The following is a 16,944-nucleotide window of genomic DNA, read 5'->3' on the forward strand; positions in this document are numbered from 1 at the left end:
TCAACCAAAAAACAAGTTGAAGGATAACGATAAGAGCTTCAATTATACATTTTATGTTTATTCTATCAACAACCCGTGCTTCTCTCCCCCCAAACATATACTCCCTTTAGTTCAAACTAGATATAAACCTTTGCATTCATTGTTGTTATTTTGAAATAGATTTTGATGGATATAAATGAAGTGTACGATGCTTATATAAATTAATGTGGTGCATTAATACAAATTAATGCAGAGTTAAAGATTATAAGAAAATCCCTTTACCCACCGTTCTAAAGAAGCTTTGTTTTCACTCTTAACCGATAACTAAATGATAAATTAAATTAGAATGTAAAAAACTTAAACCTAACTTTATGAGATCATAAATTTAAATTTATTACTTTTGAAAACAAAGACTAAAATTTATGAGAAACCTTACAACCGGACCGGAGGGTTGTTTGGTGGGGTGATGGCACTAGGCCTCATGGCCAATGACTGAAGAGGCCCAATCATGACCCAAAATAAATTTAATATGAGAAAACAAAAGCTTTTAATTTCTTTGGTAATAACTTAATATTGTTAGCTTTTCAAAAGCATTTCAATTATTAATTTCAAATTTATGTAAACATTAATATTAAAAAAAATAATTTCTTAAAATCAAAGCTTAATCACGTGTAATATTTTGTATTTGTTTGCATTTTTTAGTATATTATTTTTTTGATGAAATAAAATATATTATTTTAATGAAATTATATACCTATTTTTTATGGAACATATGTTTATATTTTACAATATACTTAAAATATATTTTTGGTCATTTAAATTTGGGTCACGATTGTTTCTGGTCCCTTATATTTAAATTTGTTTTTTTTTTCCATCAATTTTGGAAAATACTGTTTTTCAGTTCCTCTTTATTAATTTTTCTCAATTTGAATCCATAATATGTGGTGAATTTTTACTGTAGGAAGAGACTAAAAAATATTTTTTAAAATTAAGGGATTAAGAATAAATTTAAGTTTTGTTTAATGTGGTTGCGAGTTTTTTGTTTTTAAATTTAATTTTTAAAAACATATTTAAGATCTATAATGCTTGTATAATTATCTATTATTTTTATCTTGGGTCCATAAAATATCAAGACCTATAACTCATGATCATCACGCATAAGATTAGAAAACTTCCTTATCTTACAATACCAACACATAGCAGGTACAAGTTCTTCCTTAATCACCAAATAGCTCTGACTTCCACTGACTTTAGCATGGAACTCCTTGAGTGACCTCCCCCTCACCACCAACTAGGAGACCATTCTCAAGATGTTAGCTTAATGGAGACTATGAGAAACACGTTCTCTTTGGCCTAGGCTTGGTAAGAAACAGAACATAAATCTGCAGTAGTATTGTTAGCATAGGGAAGAACGTCAAGTGCTCCCATTATAACAATGAAGAGGAGCATTTATATACTGCCATTGGACTTTAAAGAAGAACAACAAAGCTTGATCATAGAGTTGGGGACAAATACGAGCATGTTACTTTTTTTAGTTGTTAGTATTTTGTTAGAACGTTACCTGCTTCATCCCACTAATCCTATCCTTGTTATGGCTAACTTTGTATAACTGTTAAGATCACATCAACTGATCAACCCCTCACTAAAACATCCGCATAAAGAGGAAAAAGTGTCATAGGATCACATATTTATGTTAGTAACCTGTGTTGTTATCAGGATCAACACCTCATAAATTCAAAATTATGGTCATCTCAGCAAATCGTATTTCCTTTTAGCTTCTTCACATTGGCATACAATTTTTAATTGAAAATTTCAATTTCAAATTAGCACTTTTATTTGGTAGGTTGTGCACTACGAAAAAGCCACTAACATAAAATCCCCGAGACCAGGGGAAGGAGCTACTAAAAACTCACACAAACATGCTTGTTTCCGTGCAATATTATCCGTCTAATTGAAGATGCCAGTGTCTTAGCAAGAAGTAAATTACAGCCATTTATGGAACTAATACAAGAGCAGACCAAATCATAGAGGAGGTTCTTGCTCTCAGTTGCAGACTTTGTAGCTTACAAATTACAAAGCTGACTATTGTCTTTGGCATGTGTTGCGAGTGATCCAAACATGTTCCTTGACATATCATCCTTGAATTCCATTGGCATTGGATTGCTTCCCTTGTTGGGGCTTTGCATCCCCCATCTCCATGGACTCCTCCTCTGTTGGGGCTTGCTTCCTTGGAACACCTTTATTGTCTCGGTATATGAAATACAATATTAGTTGCATTGTCCCCAAAGCAGAACCAACACCATTAGGTACCTGAAAATCCATACATGAATGATGAATCTGAGTCTATTCCACTGCACTGGCAATAATAAATATGAAACTATGTACAAGTAGGGTGGCAAAATGAGTGGATCAAGCCGGGCCAACCCAGTCCATCGGGTCAAGCAAGAAAAATGGGCTGGATTGGGGCAGTTCATATTCTATATGGACCTCATGTTTTGAAGTCCATCTAGGTCCAATGGTCCATCAGATTGATCCATATTGATTCATTTTACTTTTTTGTCTAAATTTGTATAAATTTTTTAAAAATAAAAAAAAATATCAGATCAATATCGGCCCAGATGTATATTTTTTATAGGGTTTTGCTAGGTGCACCCAGTATTATTGCTGGTGCACCCAACACTTAAACAGAAAAGATTGAAATATCCTTGATCTGTATGCCTTTTACGGATCAAGTTGATCCATATGCGCTTAATATCAACATATGGATCAATTTGATCCGTAAATGGCTTATGGATCAACTTGATCGTAAGCCTTTTACAGTTCAAGTTGATCCATAAGCCTTTTATGGTTCAAGTTGATTCGTAAAAGGCATACGGATCAAGTTGATCCGTAAGATTTACGGACCACCCTCACGCACACGCATCACAAATGTGAAGAAAGTGCAGGGGCAATTTTGGTATTTTAAAAAAATGCTGGGTGCATCAGCAATAATGCTGGGTGCACCTAGCAACACCCTTTCTTATATCAAACATGAGGATCCGCCCAAATAGGCCCAGTTCTATTTAGGCCAACATTTTCTGATTCAAACTCAGCCCAGGCCGACCTTACAGGACCGGTCCATTTTGCCCCAGCTCTATGCACAATTGTTAAGTTAAAATTGCAAAGTGACTTACTGCAACAAATGGGTCACGGCCTAGCAGACCAAAGATAAACCAGGAAGTGCCACAGAGAAACACAAACAGCGACAAGAAGAAGGGCATGAACTCCACACTCTTAGTTTTGATCACTAGTCTCTGCACAGAGTTTCAAATCCACAATAAACTCAGACCCACTCTGAATCTTGAACAACTAGTATTACCAACATTTTTTTTACATTGACCTCTCAGCTATGTATATCAATTAGTTATGACGTAGAAATGTAGAAATTAATCAATTTCTACGCTTGTTAAGCAATAATTAAGACTTAGTCGGTATGAAAATGTTGGTAAACAAATAACTCCTTGTTGGTGCATTTTAAATGAAAAGGCAGAGTTATAACAATTTATAGAAAAATCAACAGTGAATATATATAACAAAATATAAAATTGTTAAAATCTGCTTATCAACAACTATAAGTACAATTACTTAGCATACCATAATTGAGAGTGGCGAGCCATACATGATAATGGAAAATATGGCTGCAGCGAAGCCACAGAAGAGCTTTCTGGAATTGCCATGAAGAGCAAAAAGGGACACGAAAACAACTGCAGAGAACACCGAGAGCACGAAGGTGAAGAGACCAAGAATTTTAGCCTTCTCCTTCCTTGGTGCCAATACGATGAAGATTAACACGTATATGATTTCAATGAATGATCCAGTGCCATTCACTGTTGACACTAATATGTTGTGGGGAGACACAAAAGGCAAACCATACCTGTGGATTGTAAAAATCGTAAGGGACTAAAAATCGAAAGAAAAAAAAACCTTTTACTAGGAACTATCTTTGTTTTAAGTTTTAATAGAATAGATTTTGAAGTATTGAATAAAATATATGATCAAAAGGGATTACTAACTTACTCCCACTAGTTTTTATGAAGTAATAAGTTATCAACTAGCACCTTTTCTTTTTAACAAAAAAAAAAACTATTTCTTTATTTAAAAAGTAATTTAAAATAAAGGATATTTTTGTTATTTTATCTATAAGCACCCTCTCTACAATCAGTTTTATTATTATTATTTTTTTTTACAAGTCAATCTTATCTATAATCTGAACTCTAGTCCCGTTTTGCACATGAGACGTTATTGTAATCAACTGTGGTTACTGTGGTATATTTTTTCCTTTACAATTTGTAATTTTGTTTGCTTTTTTTGTGATGTCTTATTTCTGGAACCCAATGCGTAAAGGAACCCGCACTTGTCATCGCTTTAATACCCTTCACATAAACCAACGAGCTAGTAAACTTGGCTGCAATTGTTTTGAGAAGAAATCGGATAAAAGCGTTTAGAGGAGAGCCCACACGAAGAAAAAATAGAAATTAGGAAAAAGTGTTATTAAGGGAAAAAAAAAAGATAATAAAACTGATTGGAGAGAGAGTGCCTATAGATAAAATAACAAAAATATCATTTATTTTAAATTATTTCTTAAGTAAAGAAATATATTTTTTTCAAAAAAAAAGTGTTGATTATTAACTTACTCCCTGATAAAAAATAATGAAAGTAAATTAATAATTTTCTTATAAAATTATTTTAAAAGTAAATTAATAATAATTTATTCAACAATATGCCACATTATCATTAAACTCAAATTAAAGTATATGTCTGAATTAATAATTATAAATTTCAGATTAGAACGTGATGATGTACCATTTAGTAGCTAGCAAGATCAGGATATAGTTTTACACGCAAAGTTTTATTTAGCAATTGAAAGCGAGAATTTAACTACTAATTGACTGAATTCTAGTCCGACAAATTGAAACCCCAAAAAAATTATCCCTGCCATTCGGCACACTTTAAGGATTAACCAACAGACAAGCAACTTTTTTCTCAAAAAAAAAAAAAACGCAACGTACGAAAAAAATAATAATCGGGTATAAGAAAATTAGAAATGACAAGTTATACGAGGATCAAGGAAAAAAGTGAAGAAAAGATACTGACGGTTGGACGAAGTAGCAAAAATAACCACCACAAAAATGGTAGAAAGCACACGTGATTTGACAGAAGATTTAAGGGAGCAAACCATAAAGGTATACAGTAAAATGAAAGAACATGCGAGAAGCTCACCAAGCTGAAAGGAGACAATTGAGCAGTGTCATGACATATGGAATGCCCGAGAACTTCTCTGTGGATCTGTTCTTTATAATCCTCTTGAATGTGATCCTACGTACAAACCCGAATTCGTTACAATTTTCACTCACACTTGCACTATTCCGCACATCCATAAAGCAAAATAAAAGATGCTGATTTTATGTAACATATGTATGCACAAATGGTTGGATTGCTCAATTAATTGGGTAAACCATGTTCATGATTTAGAATTTGAGTTGGCTTACCTCTCCAAAATTTCCCTTAGCAGGCAAGGATTATTTTCCATTTACATACATTATTTTAATTATATCACTAATTAATATGAAATCTCACACTTGAACACATTATTTTATCTTGAGAACTAAAAATCTTAATGTGAAATTTGTAAAACTAAACCTTAACGAGAGTTGTCCAATCATGGTCCAATAATGGATAATCCGATAAATCTTGCACTAGTTCAACCCAAAATCTCTCATAATGAGAGTTGTCCCTTAAATATATTATTTTAGTAATATTACCAGTAAATTTGATATCTCGAACAAATTTTAACAGGGCCCATGGAAACCCTCCATACCCACAAAAAAGAATGGAAAAAAAGGATAAAGCCACAACAATTTAAGAGAGCTAACAAAGAGGGAAGGAAGCAGCTATGTAATGCATACACTGGAGCCAAGAAGAGGAACAGAGCGGAAGCATTCCCTGTACCAACAAAGAAGAGGAACCACAAGTTCAGAAGTCAAGGATATAGAGAAAAAAAAAAGTGAGAGAAACACATGTAAAACTGAAAGGGTCTTAAACCTACCAAAGATTCCAAACAAAAAATGTGCAACATCCATGGCCTTTGAACAACTTTTGTTATCTTTTTCTTTCTTTATTTCTTCCAGCTAATCTGCAGAAGCTGATAGAGAAGGTAACCCTGAGAATTGAGAGTCCCAAAGTGCTCAAATAAAGCCTGTTTCTTTAGAAATGGAAACAAGCTACGATGATGTGAGAGTACAAGTTAGTTGGTATATATAGGAACAAGCTAAAGGTTAAATACAGTATAGTACTGTATTTGGTCTTATCCTTCGAACTTAATTGATGTTGTTGAGAACTGTTTTCCTTCATAATCATGTATTATACGGTCTTTGTGATGTGTCTCATTTGCGCCAAACCGAAATAATGCAGATGCTTATGCTATATATATCATTGTCACACTCGGTACATAACTCACAGGATGAGGTAAAGGTAAATATATATAGTAGTTCCACATGACATCAACACGAGACATGTGTGCATGCAACAGTGCAGCTTCTGCCATTAAGGAGGCCAAAGGACAAGTGTTAATAATTAAAAATATAACTGTTTACAAAAGGAGGCCAAAGGACAAGAAAAAAAAAACCTACTTGATGAATTTATCCCACTGAATTTATTTTGTAACAAGACAAGGACCAAGCAGAAAAGGACCTTATTTGGTTTCTGAAAATACTTTTCTTCTTTATAAATAAATAAAAATTGAAAAATGAATAAATAAACCTTGTGATGGAATTGAATATGTGATCAATTCTTTGGAGGGGTTTAACGATTGCTATGGTTCTGTGACATCAACTCTTTGTATCTTGCTTCTTCAGTGTCACCATTCTGTGCTTTTCACCTCTGTTTATCTAATTCTATGTTTAGCTTCTTCTGGTAACAAACTGGGGGTAGAAGACTTGCAACTTGCAAGTCAGAACTTGACTCTAATGCTCCAAAACATTTATTTCTTGGGGATTGGAGATAATAGGAATTGTTGTGATTTAACAAAAAAATAATATCAATATTGGCCTAGTTTTATTAGATTTCCCCTAGGCTATAATAATATTCCACGAATCCTTTGGTGGATAACCCAAGGATTCGGTTACGTTGTGAGCTTTGCAATTTGCGGCGGCCTGTGGGTAATGTGAAGCCGGATAACCCAAGGAATCATTACTATGTAGCATTTCCTTGAATCTTATTTATAAGATGAAAATTTAAAATAATATTTATTATATTAGTTATTTTTAGACTAAAAATATTGTTCATTAGAAACAAAATACATTGATAAATTATTAGAAGTAGGATAATTTAGTTAACAACAATAAATTTTTTTTTTTTTCCAAAATTATTCCGTCATTAATTAATATTTATAATGATTTGTTAATATATAAGAATAAGTATTATTTCAAATTTGGGTGATATAGATAATAACGAAGAAAGTAGATTCCGATCCTTCTATTTGTGAGACAGGCATTTTATATTCGACGTAAATTATAATGTTTGGTTAAATTATATTATGGTAAAGACAGACTGCTTTCATTAAAACATTTGGCTCGGTCCCCTTCCTGGAAATGACTCGAAAAGACTACGTTTTTCTACTTCTTCATGTCACACACGTAAATTCAATGGCAAAATGCATTTATGTTTTGTGAAATGGTAGGTAAATGGTGTTTTTTTTTTTTTTTTTTACAGAAGGTAAATGGTATATTGAAACATGTTTTTTTTTATCATATATTGGAACATGTTTATGTACGCACGAAATATGATCTTGCGACAAAGTTTCAATAGATTCAGCTGAACTCGCTAAAAAACAGATGCTACAAGCCTTCAACCTTTACCATTGACTAGAAGATTCATAAATTTGTATAAGGCCTTAAGGTACGTCAAAATCATCATTGTAAAGAAAAATAAACCATAAATTGCATATAACAAGAATATATAATAAACATCGATCGGATCATAACTCTTTAAAATCCATATTTAACCTTTGATTGCGAGAAGTCATTTATACTATTTCTTTTTATAAAATTAAGGATTAATTGATGATTTAAAAAATTAAAATTGAAGTGATTAACAATTATAACTTTAAAGACCAATTTACGACTATGTTTGGTAGCCACATTACGCAACTTCTTTTTTAGTTTCTTGGTCATGCATTAATTGTATAGCTCATTACGCTAAACAGTTTTCTGGTACATTTTTTTTTCTTTTTTAAACGTAATTCATCTTCACGAAACAAAAAACTAAAACTTGTACGCAAGATCCAAATATGATAAAAAAAAAAATTATATAGATCAATAAGGATTTTAATACTAATTCGTCTTCACGATCGAACCAAAAGCTTCTACACATGATCCAAATATGATAAATATTTTTATATAGATCAATAATAATAATGATAATAAAAACATTGTAGAATAAAAGAAAAAATGCGTACAAATGTCAGGGGGCGCCAAAAGGAATAAGATAGATACCTAGTATTCTCTTTCTTTTATTGTTTAATTCAGCTGAGAAGTACACTTGTAATTTCACAAAGACTCTTGTCAGTTCTGGACACTTTAGTTTAGGAGCCTTTTGGCGCATCCAAACATCATGCATGTTCATTTCATGTGCAAACAGAATGGGGAGATCAGAAAGAAACAAAAGAGCTAGTTAACCTTTATTTTGGTGGGGCCATATTAATTCAAATAAAAAACCTAACCAAATTATTGAATCATGTATTGTATAGTGTAAGTATGAAAGGTAGCTACGCCCTTCAGAGGACGGCTCTAGCTGAATATTAGTATGTGTGTGGCTGGAAAAGTGCAACGCTTAGAAAGTGGGTTTCCTCCAACTTCTGTTTTCCCACATACAAACACGTTCCAGAATTTTCATGATATTGAATTTTTAAACAAAGGATGGACGCAAACTTCATGGGCGTACCAACACCCCGCCCAACTTGTTATGTTTCTACCTTAATTCATATGAAACCTAAGATGTGCACGCAATTTCCCTTTTCATTATTTAATCATGACTTCGATTTAATGAGAGGAATTAATTCTGTCATAATTTTTTTAAGACATGATTAGTAACTATAAATTTTGACCTGGCTAGTAGTATGACTTCGATTTAATGAAGGGAATTAATTAAAAGAAAATGTTAGTTTGATGTACACTCTAAGAATGATGTATAGGCAGAAGGAGAAATAAAATTGATAAATGTGACAAATGATATGATAAAAACCTACAGAAATAGAAAAATGAGATGAAAGCTAGTAACATGAAAAAAAAATTAAATATATGAAAATAATAAGTTAATAACCCTTAAGCAAAGGCGAGGTCACAAGTTTGATTATAGAAAGAGATGGACATTTGGAAGTTTAGCGCAAAAAGATATTAATTGTTTATAGGATATATAGCTATATAACTAGCTTTTGGTCCAGGAAAAATATCAACGGACGGTTAGATTAATTATCTAATTAATTAATTAGTTATGTAGATGAACATTAATTGATTATTAGAAATTAGGATTTTAACCTCTATGATGTACAACACAAATATTTATTTTATGTAACTAAAATTGATAGTAAGTAAATATTTTTTAACAAATAAATAATTTGAACATATGAACTATATTTTAAATTTATAATAAATAATTTAAATTATTATATAAGTTTATTTTTACTATTAAAAAATACTTTTAAAATATATTAAAATTCAATTTAGAAATAAAGATAAAAAAAATAATAGATTAAAAGAGATAAAAGAGTTAAGAAATCTCAAAAAAGAAAAATACTCTCGTTAAAGAAAATCTCTTAAAAATGTTCTTATTAAAAAAATAACTCTTAAAAGTGCTATCCTTGATGCGAGTATAGATTTATAATATAAGAATAAATTTTTTTTAATTATTAATATTTTAATTATGATCAATAATAATTGTTATTATTATAACACCTAATTAATTGATAGATAATATTGGGCTTGTGCTCTAAATTACCTGTGGTAAGTTTGGTATCCAGTTTATGCTCAATGAGAGGTCTTTCCTTCATTCTATGAGTTACTTAACTATTATTTCATAATACAATTAATACATAGTTTTGACAGAACCAATCATAATTGAAGGTAGTTTTTCTCCCATTCTAGTACTCAACCAAACTATTCATCCACGTCTTGTCAAGAAAGAGATTGATCAATTTCTTAGGTCAAGCACACAAATTCTATTATATAATTTCTTTTGTATTAACTTGCCATAATTTTGTGTGTATGATGTCATGAAATTAAGCATGCGCATCTTGTTTTGGGATAGATTAGGATGGAAAGAAGAGAGAGAAATCAATAAATAGAAGAGAGAATTAAAAAAATAAAAGTGACTATATTTATAATAACCCTTTCTTTTAATGCTAAGTGTATTTATGCAACAGTTTATTATTGAAAATTCGCATATATGTCATGGAAGTCATGCATTAGTTTATTAGAATAAGTTAATAATATATAAGTAAAAAGAATTATTTTTTTTATCAATAAATATTAATTGGTAGTTTATTAAAAAAAAGATCGGACTTACAATCTTTTTTATTTTTCATTCTTTCTCAATTACTTAACCAATTTTATATTTCTTAAGTAAAAAGACTTGTTATGTACTCGTATCTTTGTCATTTAATCTGTTTTATTAGCAATTTTAATTGCGTGACCCTTTTTCTATGTCCTTCTCTATCACATTATTCATTTTATCTCATCCCTCTTCTCTCTTTCTTTATATAAATATTGTAAAGTTTATCGTGAAAATACTGTTTGTCTTTAATCTGTCGATAAAACCCAGCCGTCAATTGTTAGCTTTAACTACATTGCCCTGTACACGGGTCAACCGCAAGAACATATATGCTGCAGAAAAATATATTATATCTTTCAAGAGGGCAAAATGATGCGCATCAATTTCTTAAGAAAAGAAGGATTAAAAGTAAAGAAAATGTAAGTATGTAAAAATAACATTTATTTATTATTGTGTCAAACTGATAAACCAGAACAATTGGTACAAATTTCTTTTTTATGATTATCTATTTTACTAATTAAGATTCTAATAATCAAGTCTCATTTACAGAGTCTTCCAACACGAGAGACTGATATAGCTTCTGATCTTTGCTGTTTAAGCTGTAATTACTACATTTGAGCTCAAAATTGTGCATGGACACACATTGTCAAAAAGACTAGAACTCTAGAAGAAAGCCGTGTAAATGAAGTTTTGCAAAAAGGAGTAACATTGCCGATTCAATAACATTAGACTGCATCATGATCTTAAGGCACCTAAATAGTATAAATTCTCAAACTGAGCAACGGACCAATAACTTAACTACCACCAAATTTGTTGAGCCACCCGACAACAAGAGACTAATTTTGGATTAAGCATAATTTGGTGATGAACAAATTAATGTTGCCAATCTTCCCCCTCAAGAGTTTTGCTTTCTTTTTTCTAGCTAGCTCTTTTATGTCTCCACCAAAAGTGATGATACTTTTATGTCTACACGTCTTTTATGCTCTCGTTAAGACCTTGGACTTTTATCATTTACACTAACTTCATTTGAAAGGAGGCTCATTAGTCACTAAACTTTCTAAAACAAAATGTTTTCGTCGGTTACTGGTTTCTTTTTGAGTTTACCTTATTGAAGAACTTCACAAGAGTAAATAGCAAAAAATTTAAAACCCCACGAGGAAGTTTTCGTGGAACTCATGCCTCTTGGATGAGATTAAACTAGGAGATCCTTTCCTAAGGTTGGGAGCGGGTAGATATGTTCCCTATAGCCTATATGACTAAGCTTTCCATGCATCATTTTCACTTTCTCAATGAACTTGAGATGCAATTAAGTCCAAAAAGCATCACATGGTTATGTAGTTTCAATCATCATTCTCACTTCCTCTCTGTATCCGTCCTTTTCACTCTTTGAATATGCTGGCCATTGAACCTACTTTTGGAAGAGAGATGTAATACACATAAATAACAATTCATACAATAATTTATGCAACATTTATTTTGTATATATCTATGTTCATCATTATGACATGTAATAAATGATGTGCACGAGAAATAGATTAAAAAAAACGTTGTAGAAACTGTTTTGTTTTATGAATTGTTAGCCGTATATGGCTTAAATCCTATCAATACCTTCTCTTAGGGTCTTCATAGGCATGTTACCAAATATTCCTTAATTTAAATGTTAAATTTTTTTACTAGGAGTTTTGAAGTTTCTTTCTACTTGAGCCTCAATTTGACATAAAATAGCCATTGAACCCATAATTTTAAGCCAAAGTATGGGAAGGGTCAACGAAATAGCCATATAAAGTATCATCCTACTATCGCACGTTGATCTCTTCTGTTAAGGTCTTATTTTTTTGGCAACTGTAAAGGGAAGACTATTTTCCTCACATGTATTGTCCTCTTCACGTATCTAACAATGATTGGTTATGTATTTGCTCTCATCTATATTGAAAGCAATCTGCACTTCATAAGGTAAACCCACAAAATGAGAATCATTGCCTTAAGATAGAACATGATCAAGAATTTAAAGCACGTCCCATCACTAGGTTCCATAATTTGTACCATTGTTGGTACGTGTTCCTCCCAAATTAGTTGCTTTTTTTAAAAAAATGAGTTTACAGTTTACCCATTACCAACAGTTAAATTCATATTAAGGACAGATGTTCATTGTGGACTTGTAAGGAATTTCTTTAGTCTTTACCACCCGAAATTCCTGATCATTTCGACAAAAGAAAATGAATATTAAATGGATAGAGAACCAGAATATTGCTTTCATTAAGGCAGTGAAAAACATAAAAGCAAGAATTTAGGAAGAATAAGGGTATTATATAGGTAGAATAGGAGCACTTTACATGCTAGGTGAATATATGTGGCAACTTAGTGCCCATAATTTGCGTTGTCAAGAATATATTTGTGAAAGAATTCATATTAGTAATTATGGATAGCAGTTGTTAATTGTTCATTTGATATGAATTTTAGGTTGCCATGATGCCATCCCAACAATGTTAGTTGGATTTGATGCCCGAGTCAACTTAACGAAATATCATGGTGTAATAGACATGGTGATAATACTGTCGCGCTATTGAAAGGAGAAAAGACCATGGGATAACAATGACTTCTAGAAGAGATCAAACTTCATCCTTTTCTGTAGGTAGAATACAATATGTTCAAAGGAAATTGCAGCTTTATATTCCTGATCAAATCATGATGTAATGAGAAATGAATTGTTTGCTTCTGAGGAGTATACAGAGAAATGATTTTGAAACAAAGAAGAAAGGGGTTTAGTTTATGCAAGATGAAAAAAAGTCGTCTGTATTTAATGTCCGATTATATTTTGAACAGGATTGTACTCGGAAAAGGAGAACTTGGAAATAAAACAAAACAAAAAGGAAAGGCAACTAAGCAATGATATAAATCAAATAATCATTTGACTCTAAAGAGAAGTCTTGAACATCAAAAGTTTAAAATCATCAGATCCGATGACCAAACCAAAATTTTACAGGACCGTATACAGGGGAGAGCATTTACAGTAGCAAGGAATTAAAATATGGCTAAAGCATTTCATTCTGTGTGTTCTATCACTTATCTGATCTTAGAATTTAGGTTTCTCATAAGATAAGGATTGTTCCCACTTATATTCATAAATCAAAATCGTTAAATTTGATCTGGTTAATGAATTTAGGATAAATTAGAATATTATGTTATATTTTATGTTAAAATTAATTAACATTAAGTGAAGTTGCACACTAGAGACCATGTGAGATTTTCTAATAATCATCCTTTATTATGTCTATTAGATTAAGAGAGCCTACTAGAATAGGTGATTTATCCCGATAAACTAGAGACTTTGATACTATTTTAGAACGTGAGTTTAGAACTAACTCAGTCCTATCAAATCTAGTAAGGATTTTTCCAATATCTATCAAATAGTTTGATGTGGAAGATTAGAAGGAAGATCAGACAAAAGTGTATACAGTTTATGATTGCAAACACAATTTATTATTCACTTCCCTTTTTAGCTAGCAGTGTTTGCAATCTTAATTTATTATTCACTTCCTTTGAGTGTATGAATATCACTGTAAATATGATAATGAGTGATGACCAATGTCCTCCAGAGATGGAGGGGGTCTCTTTCAACAGTGGCAGTGCCTACTCTAGCAGTGGTGCTGAACTTGCAAGAACAATGGCTGGTGCTGAATTCTTCTTGTGTCAAATTCATTTGCCAAAATAACGTTGGTGCTGACACCTTTTTTAGCGTTGACTAGGATGGGTAGAGTTAGCTAAGTGTTAGCTACAAGCCATCCATTTTTGGATTAACTTAGTTAAATGAATGCACTTTCAGGAATTATTTTTCAATTTTCTTCTATTATTACGACAATAACTAACAAATTCATGAACCAAAACCGTGATTTACTCTTAATTTTATAAGTATCATACAAGTTACAATTTAGTCCTTCATTTCATAACATGTTGAATCAGCATTTATCCTTTTTTTTTTTTTGGAAACACTAGGTAATCTCCCTTAACTCTAAAGTCTTGCCCAATAAGAAAATTGGCAATTAAAAGACTAAAGCAATATACTCATTCTTATTAAATTTAAAATAACATATGTTAATGCTTCGAACCTATTAGACTACAATACAAGTTCAGAACAGTTGAACAAAACCAAAACTCGTGGATCAAAATTTCTAGTTGAACATGCCAACACGCCAAATTGCGTGAAACCATAATGAGTTTTAACCTTGGCACATGGAGAAACAACCCATCACATTGGTTTTGTTCCATAAGGAACCACATTCAGCAAGGATCATTGAGATGTGCTCTTCTTGCGTATAAACAAACCCGGCATGAAGGAGTATATGATTCCAGCGTTGCCCCTCTGTTATTCAAGGCTTGCGCTTCTCTTCCATTCCTTCATTACGTGAAGGCCTTGCATGCAGAGTCCATCAAGGCCGGTTCAGAGAGCGACGTGATCATCGGAACCGCATTGCTCACAACTTACTCCAAATGCGGTGTCGTTAGGGATGCGCGTAATCTGTTTGACACAATGCCTGAGAGAAATGTTGTGACTTGGAATGCCATGATCAGTGGGTACTTGAGAAATGGAGACACGGAATCTGCTTATCTTGTGTTTGAGAAGATGCAGGGGAAAACGCAAGTGACTTGGAGTCAGATGATTGGTGGGTTTGCTAGGAATGGTGATATTGCCACTGCTAGGAGGTTGTTTGATGAGGTTCCCCATGAGTTGAAGAATGTGGTGACATGGACTGTGATGGTTGATGGGTATGCTAGAATAGGGGAGATGGAAGCTGCCAGGGAGGTCTTTGAGATGATGCCTGAAAGGAATTGCTTTGTGTGGTCATCTATGATTCATGGGTACTTCAAGAAGGGCAATGTCACTGAGGCTGCGGCTGTTTTTGACTGGGTTCCGGTTCGGAATTTGGAGATTTGGAATTCCATGATTGCTGGCTATGTTCAGAATGGATTTGGTGAGAAAGCACTGCTAGCTTTTGAGGGAATGGGAGCTGAAGGATTTGAGCCGGATGAGTTCACTGTTGTTAGTGTTTTATCTGCTTGTGCTCAGCTGGGGCACCTGGATGTTGGTAAGCAAATCCATCACATGATAGAACACAAAGGGATAGTTGTAAATCCGTTTGTGTTGAGTGGATTGGTTGACATGTATGCCAAATGTGGTGACTTGGTCAATGCAAGGCTGGTATTTGAAGGGTTCACTGAGAAGAATATTTTCTGCTGGAATGCTATGATTTCAGGTTTTGCCATCAATGGAAAGTGCAGCGAGGTTCTTGAGTTTTTTGGCAGGATGGAGGAATCAAATATAAGGCCTGATGGTATCACCTTTCTTACTGTTCTTTCCGCTTGTGCTCATAGGGGTTTGGTCACTGAAGCTTTGGAAGTAATATCTAAAATGGAGGGATATAGAATTGAAATTGGCATCAAGCATTATGGATGCATGGTTGACCTATTGGGCAGAGCAGGGAGATTAAAAGATGCTTATGACTTGATAGTAAGAATGCCAATGAAACCTAACGACACAGTTTTAGGGGCAATGCTTGGAGCATGCCGGATTCATTCAGATATGAACATGGCAGAACAAGTAATGAAGTTGATCTGTGAAGAGCCTGTTACAGGTGCTAGTTCTCACAATGTGCTTTTGTCAAATATCTATGCAGCTTCTGAAAAATGGGAGAAAGCTGAAAGGATGAAGAGGATCACGGTAGATGGAGGGTCTCAAAGGATACCCGGATGTAGTTCAATTATCTTTAGTGACTCTTGTGGATTTAAGTGCACAAGTCCCACATTAAAATCAATGGACTAAGTTCAATCTGAAAAGAAATACCTCTATCAAAAAAGAAGAAAATGAGAAATACCAAAAGAAACACTGCTCTATACACGAAATAGTCTACTGGCGACAAAGACGCAAGGGCTTTTATCATAACTGCAGTAACTGTGAGCCCCACACCAAGACCAATGCATGGCTGCAGACTCCAGTATGGGGTAATATTCCAATAGTTCTTGATTAGCAAAGCCATTTTGATTTGTGATTCTGATCAAAGAGTTGTCTGAGTAAAGGGCAAGGAAGTGTAGTGAAGATTGACTTAATCGGTAGGATCCAATGAAGTCTTGAGTTAATTTTCTGATGATTTTCCATCATTGATGAATCAGTTAAGTACCATGATAAGCCTTTTCTGAGACCAGTGGCAATGCCCTGACTTGGGAATAGAACAAACCCCCCTTCCCCTAAACTTTAAATTGTCAGATATTATGTAACCAAACTTCTTAATTATCACTATAAAATTTCATAGCATTTGATGTGTACTTGGAACGTAGAACAGCAACTTTGAAATGTAACAAAACTGGTTTGGTATATTGAAGGTACAA

General features: G+C 32.9%; 2 protein-coding genes across 5 annotated transcripts; one reads left to right on the forward strand and one right to left on the reverse strand.

The window, feature by feature from the left end:
• Positions 1–1,730: 1,730 nt before the first annotated feature.
• On the reverse strand, positions 1,731–6,468 carry SWEET13 (sugar efflux transporter SWEET13). Of its 4 annotated transcripts, none has more exons than NM_001357920.1 (6): positions 6,065–6,468; positions 5,925–5,961; positions 5,239–5,334; positions 3,613–3,892; positions 3,153–3,272; positions 1,731–2,289 (listed from the first exon to the last, which is right to left on the reverse strand). In NM_001357920.1, the coding sequence occupies exons 1-6, from the start codon at positions 6,096–6,098 to the stop codon at positions 2,113–2,115; spliced, it is 744 nt and encodes a 247-aa protein (NP_001344849.1). In that variant the 5' UTR covers positions 6,099–6,468; the 3' UTR covers positions 1,731–2,112. The 4 variants fall into 4 exon arrangements, with proteins under 4 accessions (NP_001344849.1, XP_014631854.1, NP_001344850.1 ...); XM_014776368.3 differs by having other exon boundaries at positions 5,892–5,961; positions 6,065–6,451; NM_001357921.1 differs by lacking the exon at positions 3,153–3,272.
• An 8,047-nt stretch (positions 6,469–14,515) lies between these two features.
• On the forward strand, positions 14,516–16,791 carry LOC100802813 (pentatricopeptide repeat-containing protein At3g21470). The gene has a single exon (XM_003527917.5). The coding sequence runs from the start codon at positions 14,774–14,776 to the stop codon at positions 16,379–16,381; it is 1,608 nt and encodes a 535-aa protein (XP_003527965.1). The 5' UTR covers positions 14,516–14,773; the 3' UTR covers positions 16,382–16,791.
• The last annotated feature ends 153 nt before the right edge of the window (positions 16,792–16,944 follow it).

This window comes from Glycine max, chromosome 6 (genome assembly GCF_000004515.6).
Source record: "Glycine max cultivar Williams 82 chromosome 6, Glycine_max_v4.0, whole genome shotgun sequence".
In the NCBI taxonomy this organism is placed as follows: Eukaryota; Viridiplantae; Streptophyta; class Magnoliopsida; order Fabales; family Fabaceae; genus Glycine; species Glycine max.

Coding starts and splice junctions, on each gene's coding strand:
- SWEET13 (XM_014776368.3), bottom strand. CDS start 6,098: ATGGATGTTGCACATTTTTTGTTTGGAATCTTTG. Junction 3,273..3,612: donor GCTCGCCACTCTCAATTATG/GTATGCTAAGTA, acceptor AACTCTGTGCAG/AGACTAGTGATCAAAACTAA. Junction 2,290..3,152: donor GCCGTGACCCATTTGTTGCA/GTAAGTCACTTT, acceptor ATGGATTTTCAG/GTACCTAATGGTGTTGGTTC.
- LOC100802813 (XM_003527917.5), top strand. CDS start 14,774: ATGAGTTTTAACCTTGGCACATGGAGAAACAACCCATCACATTGGTTT.